Source organism: Lepidothrix coronata, unplaced genomic scaffold (genome assembly GCF_001604755.1).
Source record: "Lepidothrix coronata isolate B3197 unplaced genomic scaffold, Lepidothrix_coronata-1.0 Scaffold351, whole genome shotgun sequence".
Classification (NCBI taxonomy): Eukaryota; Metazoa; Chordata; class Aves; order Passeriformes; family Pipridae; genus Lepidothrix; species Lepidothrix coronata.
Window position 1 is genome coordinate 469,435 of NW_016690531.1, and position 16,952 is coordinate 486,386.

At 56.3% G+C, this 16,952-nt stretch overlaps 1 protein-coding gene across 1 annotated transcript in view; it reads right to left on the reverse strand.

Annotated features, from left to right (window-relative positions):
- LOC108509287 (cytochrome P450 26B1) overlaps positions 1 to 16,838 on the reverse strand; it is a 20,747-nt gene extending 3,909 nt beyond the window's left edge. The window contains exons 1-4 of the mRNA XM_017838647.1: positions 16,613 to 16,838; positions 2,871 to 3,146; positions 1,712 to 1,867; positions 180 to 461 (exon numbers count right to left, since the gene is read on the reverse strand). Coding sequence (XP_017694136.1) covers positions 180 to 461; positions 1,712 to 1,867; positions 2,871 to 3,146; positions 16,613 to 16,723 — 825 coding nt within the window. The 5' untranslated portion in view covers positions 16,724 to 16,838. The remainder of the gene's footprint in view (positions 1 to 179; positions 462 to 1,711; positions 1,868 to 2,870; positions 3,147 to 16,612) is intronic.
- Positions 16,839 to 16,952: the final 114 nt, after the last annotated feature.

A 16,952-nucleotide genomic window follows, 5' to 3' on the forward strand; every position in this document is an offset into this window, starting at 1 on the left:
GGCTGTGCCCACTGCCCTGGGGAGCCTGGGCAGTGCCCAACCAGCCTCTGGGGGAAGAACCTTTGCCTGAGATCCAACCTGAGCCTGCCCTGGCACAGCTCCAGCCATTCCCTGGGTGCTGTCCCTGGTCCCCCCAGAGCAGAGCTCAGTCCCTGCCCCTCGTGTCCCTCAGCACTCACATCCAGCTCGAAGGTCTGCAGCACCGTCCGGTACCCGCCGGAGATGGGGGTGAAGAGCCGAAGCACCTCCTTGATGACACAGTCCAGGTAGTGGAGGCTGCTGATGTTGTCGAGCCGCAGGGAGCCCTCGCAGATGCAGCCGTTGTGGAGGATCCCTTTGCTCCTGAGCTCCTCCCGCAGCTTCTCCAGCACTCGGGGGTGTTTGAGGAGCTGCATGATGAGGGAGGTGCTGGCGCTGGCCGTGGTGGCGTAGGCGGCGAAGATCAGCTCCAGGGTGCCATCCTGGGAGACAAGGGAAGAGCCAGGGTGAGAGCCAGGGCGTGGACAGGTAGGGCAGCGTCCACGGAATGTCAAGGGTCAGGCACAGAGGCTGCCATGGGGCACCTTAATACTCAACAGCTCTCCAGCCTGGGCATTGAACCATAGATGGTTTGGGTAGGAAGGACCTTAAAGATCGTCTCATTCCATGCCCCTGCCACGGGCAGGGACACCTTCCACTAGCCCAGGTTGCTCCAAGCCCTGTCCAATCCAGCCTTGGACACTTCCAGCAATGGGGCAGCCACAACATCTCCCAAAAAACAGCCGCTCAACCAAGGATTTAAGGTCCAAAGGGGCCAAGTTACCTCATGAGGGTACAATCAGTCACAGTCAGAATCATGGAATGGTTTGGATCAGAAGGGACCTCAAAGATCATCCAGTCCCACCGCCTGTCGTGGGCAGGGACACCTTCCACTAGCCCAGGTTGCTCCAAGCCCCCTCCAGCCTGGCCTTGGACACTTCCAGGGATCCAGGGGCAGCCACACCTTGCTCATGTCTAACTGCAAGATCACTCTTTGTGTAGGGTCAGGGCTGGGAAAACCACCATGGGAAGCTTCCCACAAAGCCTCAGAGGATGCTGAGGACCAGATAGAATGGAGAAAAAGCCCTAAGGATGGATCTTGACAGTACATCATGGACAATTTATGCCCTGACCCTGCTCCAGGGAACAACCTGCTGAGGGCTCACGTGCCCTGCAAAGGAGGTGCCGTGGAAGGGGATGGGGGCAAGGGGTGAAACTGGTCAGGGCTGAAAGCTTCAGTTGTGCCAGGAGAGGTTCAGGTTGGACATCAGGAAAAATTTCTTCACTGGAAGAGAAGAGTGGTCAAGCACTGGAACAGGCTGCCCGGGGCAGTGGTGGAGTCACCAACCCTGGAAATGTTCAAAACCCAAACCATTTCACGATACTGGTTTGGTAGGGGTGGGGGTGTTGGGTCACAGGTTGGACTTGATGACCTCAGAAGTCTTTTCCAACCTTCATGATCCCACAATTCTACACAATGCTTTCTAGAAAGGGCTGAGCACAACCTGCAAATGGAACAACTGGTTTGTCGGCACCATAATCCACCAGACCAGGATTCACCTGCAGCTCCACCGACACGTCATGATCCCCTGACCATCCCAGGTCTGCCCCAAAAATTCCTCCCCGGAGCAGCTCAGCCTTGCTCTTGGGGGAGCCCCCGAGCACAGCAAGGTGTCCACGGGGAGATCTTTACCTTCAGCTCCTGCATGGTCAGCTCCTTCCCGTGCTCTTTCCCGCTCTCTATCAGGATGTCCAAGGCATCAGCGTAGTCCTTGCCCTGCGTGTTCTGCAGTTTCTCCTGGATGGCTTTTTCCAGCCCCTTCTGCAGCGTCTCCCGTGCCCGGATTCCCTGTGGAGCAGGAAACCATCAGCCCACGCCAGCACCACCGGCACCATCCCCAGGACAACGTGGCTGAGTAATAAAAGTGCGATTGCAGACGCTCAAAGAGGGGCATAAAGACGCTGAGGTGGTTCCCTGGGCAGGAGGAGTAAAGCCCGAGGAGCTGAGATTACAGGCAGGAGTAATCAGCACCTAGGTGTAAATGGCAGGTCTGCTGTGGGAGCCCCAGTGCTGCACCAGTTCACAGGCCCCTGGCTCGCCCTGGGATGCGTGGCAGCCCCTGGGAAAATTGCCTCTCAAAGGAAAGCCAATTCATCCCAAAGGATCCTCTTCCCCAGGAGCATAATGGTCTTCCCAAGCAGTTTTATCACCTGGTCCCAGTAAAGCAATTCCTATGGGAGTGCAGCTGCACTGGGTTAACCTGCTCCTGCAAGCGCTTCAGGGCTTGCAAGTGCTTGGGCTCATCCACGTGGTCAAATATCAGTGAAAAAAAAAAAAAATTGCAGTGATATCACAAAAATAAATTTGAACCTCCCCGGAATTTCTGTTGCTAAAATTCCCCGTGAAAAAAAATTAAAAAGGTTTTGGTTTTTTGGTTGCTTTTTTTTTTTTGGTCTGTGATTTTTGGTGTGTTTTCATTCTGCATCATCCATCAAAAAACTAGAATGGTTCTCAGAATTAGAAGGTCTGCTGAGCTGTTTCGCTGCAGGGACAGGGAGGGAATTAAAAGGAGAAGGGTCCCACAAACTACAAAAATGCAGGAAAACTGCCGAGCGAGATAAAAATACACTTGAATAAAATAAAAATTGAATAAAAATAATTCGATTTGGGCGAGTCCTGATTGTATTCTGCAACAAACCACTCAATGGACGGACCTTTTTCTCGCTTCTCCACCAAACCCAAAACGGACTCATCCCTAGAGGTCGGAGGGCGAGGAGAACCCGGCGAGGGGCGGATCAACCACCACCCCCTTAACCCCAGATTGGTGGGGGACCCATCCCAAGTCTCTCACCCTCCTGTAGCCGCTGAAGGGCAGGTCCACGGGCAGGGAGAAGACGTTCTCCACGAACTGCTGGTAGACCTCGAAGAGGCGGCCGAGCTCCTCGTCGGGGATGCGGAAGCCCAGCAGGACGCGGATGGCCATGCGGAACGTCAGCTTCTGCGCCTCGTGGTACACGTTGATGGGCTCGGGGTTGCTGCTCCAGGCACGGAGGGTGTCCTTGATCACCAGCTGGATCTTGGGGAGGTAACTCTCCAGCGCCTCGTGGCTGAAGATTTTGGAGAAAACCTGCGGAAAAGGGAGCGAGGAGAGGGTTTTATTTTACAGAGACCCGACAGGGAAAAACGGGCACCGCAAAAAACGTCCTGTGCTTGTCATCAGCCAGAACTCATCGCCCAGAATCATCAATTCCCCAAAAAAAAGTCTGCCAAAAAAATAGAGTCGATGGAGAAACATCAGCTGCCAGATCCTCCAGAGATCCTCACCACGACCGCCACAAACGTTGGGCAACAACGGAGCAAACCAGAGATGGCAGGGAAAAGTGGATGGATAGAGCTGGTTCTTCCCACAGCTCCACGTCTCCCAGATCCCAGTGATATCCATCCCATGATTCGGGTGCTACTAAAACATCTCTCCCCTGGGGATTCTCCTGTCTGACGTGGCTGTGCAGCCACACAGACAAACACAGGCTTTCCTCTCCACATTGAAGCCCGTCGACCGCCTTCTTAACGGATGTAAAATTAAGTAAACTAATTATCCCGCAGCTTTTGGGATCCCTGTGGAATCTGGCTGAACTCAGCCCCGGGGGGCTCAGGCGGCGAGGAGGGACACGCACGTACGCAGAGGCTGCGCTCGCACCCGGCCTCGGTTTCCTTGGGAATCCGGGAAAAAAAAAAAAAGAACCCCTGATGTCAGCAGACAGCATTAATTTAAGCTCTGCGAGTAAACACTGAGCAGCAACGGGGCCTCCCCAGGTCCCCGACGCTCACGGCTCCTTCCTCCAATTCCTCCAATTTGGGCCCGGGCCCACGCGTTGCACGAGGAGCTCAGCAATGCCAGGAATGTCCCTTCCCACAGCACGCGCTTTCATCGGCATTCCCGCCGCATCCCTCCCGGAGAGCACCGGAGGGAAAAAAAAACGTGCCGTTTGTTTATTTTTCGTTAACCTACACACTCACACACACACACAGACACACAGACACGGGGCAGGACGCACACGCAGCGCCGCATGCCAGGCCTCCGGGAAAATCAAATTAAAGCAGGATTCCAGGAGGGAGCCTCCAGCGGGGTGGCCGGGTCCCCCCGGAGAGCAGGGAAGGGGGGGGGGGAGCTCAAGGCGAGGTGGGGGGGCTGCAAAGTTATCAACCCGACGAGGGGAGCGAAATCAAAGCCGCCCCCTCTTTTCCATGAGCGTCGGACTCGCCGGAGCTGTAAATGTGAGAATTTCCTCCACAGTCAGCACTCAAAGGGAAAGGTAATATTTTCCTGGCTGCGACCCCTCATTGCTAATGCACGGGCGGTTCGCCGGGAGTTTGTTTGGTGAAATAACAGCCCCGTCCCCCCTCGCAGCCCCGCGCCGGAGGCTCCACAAGAGCCGCTTCACGGCGCTCCGGGGCTCGGGCTGAGCCCCGAGGAAAAGCTCCCCGCGGAAAAATCCCGGCCAACAACGGGGGCGGTGGGGGAGGGAAAAAAAACCCTCCCGGAGCCCGAGCGGCCGCAGACAGATGCCGTGCCCGGATGGCCACGGCGAGCCAAGGCATGAATGAACGGAGCGGGGATGAATGAACCGAGTGAATGAACAGCGGGGCGGCGAGAGCACGGCGGGGCCGCGAGACGGGGCGGCCGCCGCCGCCTCCCCGCGCTCCTCCAGCTATTTTTAAAGCCTGGAAAGGGCAAGCGCTGCTCGGGCTGAGGCGCTGGAAAAGCAGCCGCTCGGCAAAGGAAAGCCGGAGGTGCTAAAGCTGAGCCCGCTCCGTTGTTGGGGGGCGGGGGAAGGTGTGGAGGGAGCCGGGAAAGGGATGGATCCTGGAGGATCCGAGCGGGACGCCGGGCTTTGGTGCAGCAGGACAGCTGGGACAGAGCTGCTCAGAGGGGCTGCTGAAAGGACGTGGGTATCTCCCCATCCGGCTGGCATTGCCCTGCATCCCTGCTGAGGAGTTGGGACAAGGACAGAGGCTCCCAGTGAATCGCCCCACGCTCCCCAAATGCTTCCCAGGACTCCGTTTCCCCACAGCTCCCACTCTACTCTGGGAGTGCCAAGGCTGCAGTGGAGCCACCATCCTGCTGGAGGTGGCCCTTGGGGTTCCTGACCTCGTCCTTCCTGGCACTGCCACAGTGTTTGGGGAACCCCTGCACCCTGAAAAAAAGGACAAGTCTCTGGTCCCAGGCTGCAAAACTGCTGCTGCGGCATAGAGAACAATCCCAGGGATGGATTCACACCCTCCAGACCCTCAGAAGAGGGAAGAGTCTGCCCCAGGGATGGATGTGCAGCGAGGACACAGCCTGGAGGACCCTCAGGAAGAGAAGACCGGGCCCCGACCGAGGCCAACACAACACCTGCCCAGCCCGAAAAAGGGGGAGCGTTCAACGCTGGGAGGCTGAGGCGGATTTTTTTCCCCCCTTTTCTCGCTCTTTTCCCAGCTCTCCTTCTGCCACGAGGCCCCTCCAGCTGGCTGCACCCCACGCCTGCCCGAGCCCGAAGCTCCCGGCCACGCTCGACGTCCCGTCCGCTCGCCGCCGCCGCGCTCCACGCCGCCTAATCCCACATGTCAGCAGATCCTTCCCCGGCCAGACACAAGTCTGGATCCCCTTCCAGTCACCTCCAGTTCAACCCTGCATCTTTCCAGTTGATTAAAAAGGAGGAAGAGGCGGCCAACTTTTTCTTTCCCCCGACGAACCTCCTTCCCCGCCGCGCGCGCGTTTTTCCCAAGCCTACAATTCCTGCGCCCTCTAGTGAGGCCGAGCCGAGCTCCTGCTCGGCTGCTCGCGGGAGAGAAACCGGGCAGAGCCAAGGAGAACCGGGGCAAAAAAATTTAAAGAGTCGTTCCAGCGCTGCCAAGAGGCAAAATCATCTCTGAGGGGATGCTCAGCTTTGTTAACAGCGAGACGCGGCCGCGGCGGGCGCTCGGCCACGGGGACTCGCAGCAGTGCCAGGGCGGTAGCCAGGACTTTTTGGGGACGTTGGAAGGAGCCCCCGGTTTTTTTTCACGCTGTGATACCTCCCAAAAGAGCCAAATCTGGGGATTTGGTCTGTCCAAGGGTATTTATTCGCGCTGCACACCCTGCTCTGAGGGAGACACCACCACCCAGCGAGCCTGGCTGGAACCTTCCGAGTCTGCCTCGCAGTGGAAAAAGGATATTTCGAGATTTATGGTTTTCCTAAGGCAGAAAAATTCCTTCTCAGTGTCTCAGCTCCAGCTCTAAGTGACAGCAAACTGCCCCCCCCCGGTCCCAGCTGGAGAATCCCCCAGCCCCATCCTCAAACCACAGCAAGGAGGAGAGGGAATTCAAGGGAATTCACTGGGCTTCCACACCGGTTTTCCACGCGTGGAAAAGGCTTTGTTGCATGGTTGGGATGGAGAGGGATGATGTTTTCCATGGCGTTACCCTCCCTGGTGCCAGCCCAGCCTTCCCACCCCGAGCACCGGAATCGCTCCCTGCCTTTTGCCATCCACGATTTTCGGGCCCCTCGCTTCCCCCCGGCACACCAGCACAGCAAAGAGGGAAGGGAGCATCACATTCCTCCTTTCCAGGAGGAAAACTTTGGGATCAGCCACCTGCATCCCATCCAGCCCGCGCCGGCCCGGCCCGACGAAGGCGCAACGAGCGAGGAAATGCTTTCAGGAAGGAATTTGGCCCCTGCTGGAGGTTTGGATGTGCCAGGAAGCATCCAAAGCAACACCTCAACCTGGACACACACTAATCCTTCCAACATTTCCAGGGGGTTCGTCCCAGCCTTGTCCTGTTGCCACGTTAGCCTGGATGTCTGCCTCTCCCCGGCCCGTGCTCCAGAGGGCTTGGAAACCCTGGGAGCTTTGGAGAGGGATGAGAGGGTTTGTGGGCAAGAGGCTGTGCAGGTACTGGGAGCAGGAACAAAGGGAAAACGCAGCAAAAAAATTGGGAAGGCACCGCAAGGAGGGAGGACTTCCATAAAATCCCGCTGCTGCCCCGACGCTCCGACCTTGTAACGCACAGCAAAGAATTGGTTCCTTTTCTCCCCATCCTAAAAACAGAGCACAGGGACCGCTCCATGGTCTCCTGCCACGCTCCCTCATGGAGGAATCCAGGCCCAGGGAGAGGGAAAAGCCAAGTTTCGGGTGCCAAGCACCCAAAACAAGGAATTTTGGGGTTGCCCGGCAAAGCACAGCACAGCCCACGGGGCACAGAGGGGTGCCCTGGGGGAGCTGAAGGCAGCAAATCCTCCCAGCAATCCCTCAGGAATGCTCCAACCTGTCTCCAAAGGGAGTCTGGTAACTCTGGAACGTCCAGGCTGAAGGAAAGGAACAAAAGGCAAAAGGCACAAACATTTGAACGGTTCTCAGGAAGAAAAAAAAGTGCTGGAAAAAAAGCAAAGATCATTCCAACATCCCTGGGCCACGTTAGGATGAACGTGCCCCTCTCAGGGTCGCCCAGATCCCTGATTTTTTAACGTTTAAAAAGAAACAAAAGGTCAGGGAAACTCCAGGATTTCTTATTTCCAGTCGAATTCCGAATAAAAACGAGCCCAAGCGCCGCATTTCCCCACGATTAAAAATCTCCACCTCCGAGCATCTCCCCTACAAACCCTCCCCCTGGCATGGGAGGCTTCTGATCCCAAACCCTTAAAGGATATTGGGATAAAGGGGCTTTGTTGGCCCAGGGAGAGCAAGGGCAAGCAGGACACCCCAGGTGTGTCTCAGCATTCCCTCTGCAAAACTTCCTGGTGTCCCCAAACGGCTCCAGCAGCAGGAAAACACAACCACTGAGGCCTCTTAGCCCAGTTTATGGGAATACCAAAAGACACTGGGATTTGTCAGTTTGGAAGTGCTGCTCCAAGTGTCCTCTTCCCATTTATTCCTGGGTTTGAGGAGGGTAAAAATCAACCTGTGTTGGCACCGCCCTTCGAGGAGGGAATGGAACACAGGAGGGAAAAGGAAGGTATCCCATCGATGGAATGGGAGCTGTGGCCAGGGAGAAGGGATTGGAAAGGTGGGATCAGCTGGCCAAGAGGAGGGATAACAGGACACGCACCCACTCCTGTGACTGGTGCCTTTGGAGCCGTGGAGAAGGAAAATCCTGCAATCCCAGCAGGTCAGAGCAGCCCTTTAAGAGGATCAGGGGGTTGGGTGAGCTGGGATTCCAGAATCATGGAATGGGCTGGGTTGGAAGGGTCCTTAAAGACCACCTAGTTCCAACCCCCTGTTTAAGTTTAAACCACACACCAAATCCCAGATCTGTGGTGTGGGGATGAGAGTCTTCCCAGAGCTGAAGGGGAGGGAAGCAGCTTTCCCAGGCAGCAGGGATAGTGTCCCATCCACCTCTGGAACCAATGGAAAAGAGACAGTAGGAGAAAATCCCCATTTTCCTGGCCCAGTGCATTCCCTGGAGCACGGAGAGGGGACCAAAGGGAAGGGTCCCACAGGTTTAACTAACCCAGAGCTGGGGCTCTCCTAGAGACAAAGCCAGACCTAGAAAGAAAGAAACCAAGCCCAAGTGCTCTTCCGTGGCAGCACAGAGTCCTTGCTCCTGCCAGGAGCTCCAGAAGCTGGGAGTGGAGCTGGGTGAGGGGTGGCCACCTTCCCAGAGGGGCTGAGAGGGAAACACCCACTCCATGATCCATCCCAAAGAAAGAAATACACCTTCCAGAGCACGGTCAAGAGACCAAGAGGCAGAAATAGGGGAAAAAGGCTTGGAAAAGCCGATGAAATCCTGAGTAAGGTCCTGCAAGACCTCCCTGGGGGTGAAGACACACCTGAGATGGGGCTGAGATGTCCCTGGTGAGCTCCTGCAGACCATCAGCGAGGGTTGAAGCTCTTCCGAGCTTCAAACCGAGCCCAGGGAGGAGAGGACAAGGGTTGAGACGACCCAAGGTCGCTCAAAAAGATGATCCCAGTTTAAGGCAACCCCTTCTCCTTCCTTGAGGAGAAGGAAGCTGAAGAACAAGGTGGTGGATGGACACATTTAGTGGCAGAGCAACGGAGAACACCCTTATCCCGTTATCCCAAAGCTCTCTTTTCCCAGCGGGATATTTCCAAACCGCGGGTGGTTTGAGCCGCCTGGAAGGATGGAGGAGGATGGAGTGAAAACACAAAGCTGTGCAAACACAGGGTAGGAGGGATCCCGAGTCCTAAATCACCCTCCCACCTCTGGGATCAGCTCCTGGTATCCCCCATTCCCGCCCTGACGTGGAACCTGCACCCGGTTCCACCCGGCTCAAGGAGGGGTTTCACCTTCCCAAAATCTTCCCTCCTGGATGACACAGGGAGGTGGAAAATCCCACATTTTGGATCCCCAGCTCAGGGTATCACACAGCACAGCTCCTCCCAGCAGGCCCTGAGCTCTCAGGGCATTTTGGGGTGGAAGGAGCACGAAAAACCCACAAAATCGGTTTTCCAGCCAGGAGCCTCCACTCAGCCTTTTTTTCTTTTTTTTTTTCTTTTTAATCCATTGGAATTAGCCTGGATTTACACCCCTGGAGATGACAGGGCTGTTTGGTCTAAAGTCAATGAGCCAACCCAGCCGACAAATCCTTCCCCCAGACCGCGGGCAGGAGCCCTTCTCCATCAATGGGAGCCTTTTCCCTGGATCCAGAGGCTTTTGCCCATGGATTAAAGCTCCCAGGGCAGCAGCCTGACGTGGACACACTGAGCTGGAGCCGGGCCAGCCCATGGCAGCTGGAATTCGGCCCACCTGAGAGGGCTGATGCAATTTGGGGGGGCTCAGATGGCAGGGAATGGTTTCTATTCCACCGGGGGATTTACACGCGGAGTGGGGCGGCAGGGTTGGGTGGAAATGCAAAAAAACCCCTAAAAAAACCCCAAAAACACTAAAAGAACCCCCCTCTTAACTACCTGGTTGATGTTTTTTTGTAGGGAAAGGTATATTCCCAGTGCTTCTCATCCCTCCTTCCTGCTCCCATCCCTCCTTCCTCCTCTCACCCCTCTCCCCATCCTTCCCTCCCTCTGATGGAAATGGAATAAAACCTAAAAACACTGAAAAAAACCCTAAAAACCCTAAAAAGACCCCCTCTTAACTACCTGGTTGATGGTTTTTTGTAGGAAAAGGTACATTCCCAGTGCTTCCCATCCCTCCTTCCTCCTCCCATCCCTCCTTCCTCCTCCCACCCCTCTCCCCATCCCCATCCTTCCCTCCCTCTGATGGAAATGGAATAAAACCTAAAAACACTGAAAAAAACCCTAAAAACCCTAAAAAGACCCCCTCTTAACTACCTGGTTGATGGTTTTTTGTAGGGAAAGGTACATTCCCAGTGCTTCCCATCCCTCCTTCCTCCTCCACCTCTCTCCCTCTCCCCATCCCCATCCTTCCCTCCCTCCCCTCCCCAGTCCAGCCCACAGCAGCTGGTTTATATTTGGCCGTAAATTTATGGCCCCTTTTGTGTTCTTAATCCTCTTGCAAACGATATTAAAGCCTCAGACCTTTCTACTTGGTGCTAATAAGCTCAACACTCGTGTGCCTGCGAGGCAGAACATTAATTGTGGTGTGTTAATGAGCGATGGAGTTTTGGACAGTGAGACAAACCAGGCCGTTCCTCCAGCTCCACTGTCTGCTTCCTCCCGGAGTCTCGGCCTCTGGGACGTCTCCCCAGCCCAAGGAGAGCTCTGATTTTATTCTCCCCGTGCCTTTTTTTAAGCCAGCTGTGCCTATTTTGGGATTCCCGGGCTGGGGCACCAGGCCGGCGCTGCCCTGCCAAGGCTGGAGGCTTCCAGGGAAAGTCTGAGTCCCACCTTCCCCGGATCCTGCGCCGGGAATCTCCTTCCTGGCCCCGGGGCTGTGAGTCCTGGCCATTCCCAATTCCCATTTCCTCCTCCACTGAGATGGTGAGGTCCCTCAGGGGCACCTCAGTGCCTCCCTCTCTGCTGAATTCCAGCCTTAATCCCATAAAACCCGTGCTAGGCCAGGCCTAAGAGCGGGTTTGCTCGGCCCTTCTTACGGCTCAGACTGACCCAGGGACTGACATTCCCAAAGCCTGGGCTGATGCACTGATCCCACCGGGATTTGTGGGTGGAAATGAGAGCTGAAGATGCCTCCAAGGACAGATGTGAGAATCACAGAATCACACAATCATAGAATCAGCTGGGTTGGAAGGGACCTCTGAGATCATCCAGTCCAACCCTCGATCCAACCCCGCCGTGGTTCCCAGCCCATGGCACTGATGCCACATCCAGTCTGTCCTTAAACACCTCCAGGGATAGAGAATCCCCCACTTCCCTGGGCAGCCCATTCCAATGGCTGAGCACCCTCTCTGCAAAGAAATTCTTTCTAATCTCCAGCCTAAACCTCCCCTGGCACAGCTCAAGACCCAGCCCTCTTGTCTTGCTGATGGTTGCCTGGGAAAAGAGCCCAACCCCCAGCTGGCTCCCCCCTCCTGTCAGGGAGTTGCAGAGAGTGAGGAGGTCTCCCCTGAGCCTCCTCTACTCCAGGCTGAACAGCCCCAGCTCCCTCAGCCTCTCCTCATGGGAATTGTGCTTGAAGGGTGGAGGGAACAGCCAGGCTGGGCCTCCGAACCCGCAGCAGGACGGGGAGAGCTCCGGGGATTGGAGCAGGAGCAGCCTCAGCCAGGTCCATCCCTGCTCACCCCATCCCTTGGGACACGTCCCCTCTGAGCCCAAGGGATGATTTGCACCTTCCCTGTGGTGGGGAGGGACAGGGATCTACCTCCCAAAAGCCAAGACGTGTCCGTGCTGAGCCAGGACAACGGGGTTACTCCTGTGAGTCACCTGGGAGGGCATTTCAGACAGGAATGCCACCATGGAGGGAGGAGCTGCCCCAGGGGTGGCCCAGGTCCTTCTCCAACACCACATCAGCTCCATGACCCAGCAGGAACAGCCTGGGTCATGGACATTTATCTCAGGAGAGTAGCTGAGTTTGGAGTCGCTTTTATTTACCCCTTGTAAACTGCTCTTATCTCTCAGCTCCATCTGAGGCCAAGGGCAGAGCCTACGAGGTGACATCTGCAACAAAGTGACCCCCCTGAGCCAGGCCAGACCTGCTCCCACCCTCCATCCCACCCCACTGGCACATCCCTGCTCCAAGCTGACTCCAGGCCATCCCTGCTCTTCCACTCAATCCCACCCCACTGGCACATCCCTGCTCCAAGCTGACTCCAGGCCATCCCTGCTCTTCCACTCAATCCCACCCCACTGGCACATCCCTGCTCCCAGCTGACTCCACGCCCTCTCTAATAACTGTAAAGTTCATTTCCCAAAAAGGGGGATGTTTTCCTCAATTTCTATGAATTTTGACAGGTTCCCGGAGGGGAGATTTAATAAGCTGGGGATGGGAAAGCCAAGTCAATGTGGCTTTGCTCCTCCTGAGCACCTTCCACACGTGCACCTCCGAGTCCTTTATCGGCACCCACGGGATCAACGCTTCTGGGAGCCCCGAGAAGAGGAGATTCACCCCCTTTATGGAATGGGATAATGAATCCGTGCAGGATCCTGCAAACCAGCTGAGATGGGGAACTTAAACCTGAGAGAAGAGCTCCAGAGACTGAGTCATCCCATCACCCCCCCCAAGTGTCCTACAGCACATCCGAGATTTGCTGATCCCGAAGTTACACCGAAGAGCTAAAACTCCTTGGAAAGCTCCTTGGAAAACACATGGAGCAGCAAAGCAGCCGGTTCCTGGCGAGCTCCCAGGAACCTCCTGCAAGAACATGTTGGGTTTTCAAGCTCTTTGCTGGAGCTCATCTTCCCATCTCGGTGACAATCTGTGCCACCGGGAGGAGACCACGGCTCCTCTGCCAGGGAAGGAGGAAAGAGTGTCTGTCTGCCAGGGCTGCTGCAAAGAAATGCTTTTGGAAGGATGACAAGGACTTATCAGAGCTGTTGGCCATGGAAGGGTTGGTTGGACAAGAGCTAGAGGTGACCCCGGTGGCTGGAGGGTGAAAACATGGATTTCACGCTCCACCTTTCCTTGTGTTGCTAAAATCCCGAGATCTCCTGAGAAATTACACCTCAACTCCTGGCAGGATCAGAGAAAGGGAAAAGAGCCCGTGAAGGCTCGAGCTCAGAGAGGAGGCACAAACCAGAATGGGAGAGCTGGATGGAACTGCTGCTCCAGAAAGCCCCACAGTGCTTTAAACTGAATCACCAGCCACCAAAAAAGGTTTCCCAGGAAGTCCCACTGCTCCCCTGCCTGGAGCTTTCACGCTGCTCCGATTCTTTTCAAGTTCTTCTTAGAACTCAAATCCTTACTAGGAAAGTTGGTGAATTCTGGGAAAGACCTGCCTTCTGCCCACAAGTTCCTCGCTCAGTTCTCCAGCAGGTCAAGAGGGAGGTACAAATTAAAACCTGCACCTTGAATCTTAAATGTGATCTGAGTTCTTTCTCCTTGGACCTCTCAGAGCCTCAGGGTGGGGAGAGTTAAAAGCCAATTTAACGGCAGCAGAAGCTCAGGGTTAATGAACACAGGCAGGGAGAAGGTACCTGGCCTGGAAAAAGCTTTCATCTGGTCATCTGAGTCTTGAAAGGAACAAAATGCTCGGTTTTCTCCCCTTCAGAAGCAGGTTCACCTGATCTCTGGGTGCTCTGAATGCAGGGCAAGGGATGGGTTGGAGGGGAGAAGCGATTCAGGAGTGATGCACAAGATGCTCAGCTCCCAAAAGCGGTAATTAAGAGGAGATCAAGTGAAGAAATGGGAATAATCCCCCTGATTTCCCAAGCTCAGTCCCATGTTCTCAACCTCACGACAATGAAGGAGGAAGATTAAAGAATAATGAGCTTCTGGAGCGTCCCCAGAGCTGCTGATCCAGGGAAAGTGTTTGGAAAGGTTGGCTGGAGCTCGAAGCAAAGGTGTGAGAGCAGGAGAAAGGGTCATCCTGGGACAGTGTTTTGTTGGAATACCTGTTCCCAGGAGGCTTTAGCCACCCCTTAAACAGGAATTAGGATCCTTGCCAGCTTGGGATTGTGTGTGATGCCAAAACCCACGGAATTATGGAATGGTTTGAGTTGGAAGGGATCTAAAGATCATCCAGTTCCATCCCCTGCCACAGGCAGGGACATTTCCCACCATCCCAGGTTGCTCCAACCTGGCCTTGGACACTTCCAGGGATCCAGGGGCAGCCACAGCTTCTCTGCCCAACCTGGGCCAGGGCCTCCCTACCCTCCCAGCCAAGAATTCCTTCCCAATATCTAATACCTAATCAGGGAGGAAAAAGGGCTTTGAGGAGAAAATTCACGAGATCCAGACCAGCTTCTGGACTCAGAAAATTCCGAAAGCATTTGCTTTCCCACCTTAGGGTGGGACATGTGTTTCCCACTAGGAAAAAACACTGAAGTGAGGGCACCGGGTAGAACTGTGGAGGGAGGGATGCTGTCCCTGCTCTGTGCTGCTGGCACTGCTCCTTCCTGGGGCTGGCAGTGCCCACCCGAGCTGTGGGACAAATTACAAACCCACCGGGATCCCACAAAGGTCAGAACTCCCTTTTCCATGCCCCCACTCCCATAACCCACGCTCTCCCGGCCTCCCCTGAGTCTGTTCCTGAGGGCTGAATTCCGTGGTTTTATTAAGGAGATCCCAACCAAAGGCCACTTTCCAGCAGCAAGGAATAATCTTGCTGTGCAGAGGGATAAAAAAGAAGCAGGGAAGGAGCACAGAGACACCTTCAAATCGCTGCCTGATCCCTCGAGGGGAAATAAACAGGAGCCAAAGCTGCTGCCGAGGAAAATCCATCGCTCTCCACATCCCAATCCTGCCCCAAACTCTGCTCCCTGGTGGAGGCAGCCCCGTGAACTCCTGCCCTTTCTCTTGGACAGCAAGGTTGGAAAAAATACCTCCCTCCTCAAGGAAAAAAAAAAAAACAACTCCCAAATTGCAGGCGCTGGGTTTGTCGAGTTCGGGGTTGGGATCGACGGTGCTGCTGTTTCTTGTGGTGTCACATTGAAAAATGCGACTAATGGGTGTCATGTGCTGTTTGTTTTCTCATCGTGTCCCCCAGGAGCAAAGAGGGTTTGGAAGGGATTTCACAGACACCAAAATAGGAAATCCTGCTGGAGCAGAGAGGAGAAGGGACCCGGCCCCGGGGCAGGGATGGGGACACTCTGGTGGCACTGGGGACGGGCTGCCTGTGCCAGCACTGCTGCCTCCACACTGCACAGATGGGGGACACACCTCCCCATCCCAAATCCGCTCCCTGCCCTCATCCAGCTGGGAAAGAGCCTGTCCTGTGGAGGGCAGGATGGGAGAACCACCAGTCGTTCCACCAGTGTCACCACTGCCACCGCCCCTGCCACGGGGGGGACACGAGGACCCCAACCCCACAGCCACGAGGGGGACACGAGGACCCCAACCCCACAGCCACGGGGGGACACGAGGACCCCAACCCCACAGCCACGGGGGGGACACGAGGACCCCAACCCCACAGCCACGGGGGGACACGAGGACCCCAACCCCACATCTGCCGGGGCTCAGCACCCCCAAAACCAGCTGCCCTGTGCTCCCCACCCGCCTTGGGGGCTGCAAGAGGGGGGGTCTCACCCCCAGACCACCGAGGGGGCGACGCAAGAAGGTCTCAGCCCCCCCCCAAACCGGCTCAGTCCCCCCTCGCGCTTCATCCCGAGGCCCCCGAATTCCCTGAGATCCGAGGGAACGCTCGGCACCACCAGACCACCCCCAGCAAGATGAACCCCGAGGGGTGTCCCTGCAAAGGGGGGGCACACTCCGGAGGATCCCCCTCCCCTCCGGGCCCACCCTCTGCCCGCCGGGCTCGTCGCCCTTTTAAGAGCCCCCCCGGGCCCCGCTGCCCCCGCAGTGCCCCCCCCACGCGTGTCACCGGGCACGGGGAGGGGGTGGAGATGGAGGGGGGAGAGGGGCAACACCCCCCTCCTCAGCAGAGCCCCCCGTGTGCCCCCCCCGCGCCTCCCCAGCGACCCTTTGAACTCCTCAGAGCAACGATCGTGGGGGGAGCCCAAGAGGGACCTCCCCTGGCAGGAGGGAAAGGAGAAAAGGAAAGGGAAAATAAGGGAAAGGCAGAGGAAAAAGGGAAATGAGGGTAAGAAGGGAAGGAGGGAAGAAGAGAAGGAAGGAAGAAGGAAGGAGGGAAGAAGGGAAGGAGAGAAGAAGGGAAAAAAGGGAGAAGGGAGAAAGGGAAGGAGAGAAGAGGAGAGGGGGAGAAGGAAGAAAGAAAGAAGGGAAGGAGGGAAGAAGAGAAGGAGGGAGGGAGGGAAGAAGGGAAAAAGGGGAGAAGGGAAGGAGGGAAGGAGGGAAGAAGAGAAGGAGGGAGGGAGGGAAGAAGGGAAAAAGGGGAGAAGGGAAGGAGGGAAGAAGAGGAGAAGGGGAGAAGAGAAGGAGGGAAAAAGAGAAGGAGGGAAGAAGGGGAAAAGGGGAGAAGAGGAGAGGGGGAGAAGGAAGAAAGAAGGAAAGTAGAGGAGAAGGGAAAAAGGGAGAAGGAGAGAAGAAGAGAAAGGAGAGAAAGGAAGAAGGGGAAAAAGGGAGAAGGAGACAAGAAGTGGAGAAAGGAAGAAGGGAAGGTGTTTCCACGCCCCACTCGCGCCCCCACGTCCCCTCCCCGGCTCGTCTCGCGTGGCAACGCTCACCTTCCTCTTGTGCCGGTGGATGTCGCCGATGGAATTGGCCACGGTGTTGGGTCCCAGCAGCATGCGGGTGCTCCGGGGCCACTCGGTGCTCACCAGGTGGTGCTCCCCCATCAAGATCTTCCGCACGTTCTCCGCCCCCGTCACCCGCACCAGCGGCCGCCCCAGCAAGTGCGTCTTGAAGACGTTGCCGTACTTCTCCCGCCGGGAAGATTGGAAGCAGGAGCCCTGCGGGGGTGGGTCGGGGTTGGGGGGGTGGTGTCGGTGTTACCCCACGGCACCCCCGCGGCGGGGACGGCGAGGGAGGAGGGGGGTCTAGGGGGGTAACACGGATGGGATGGGG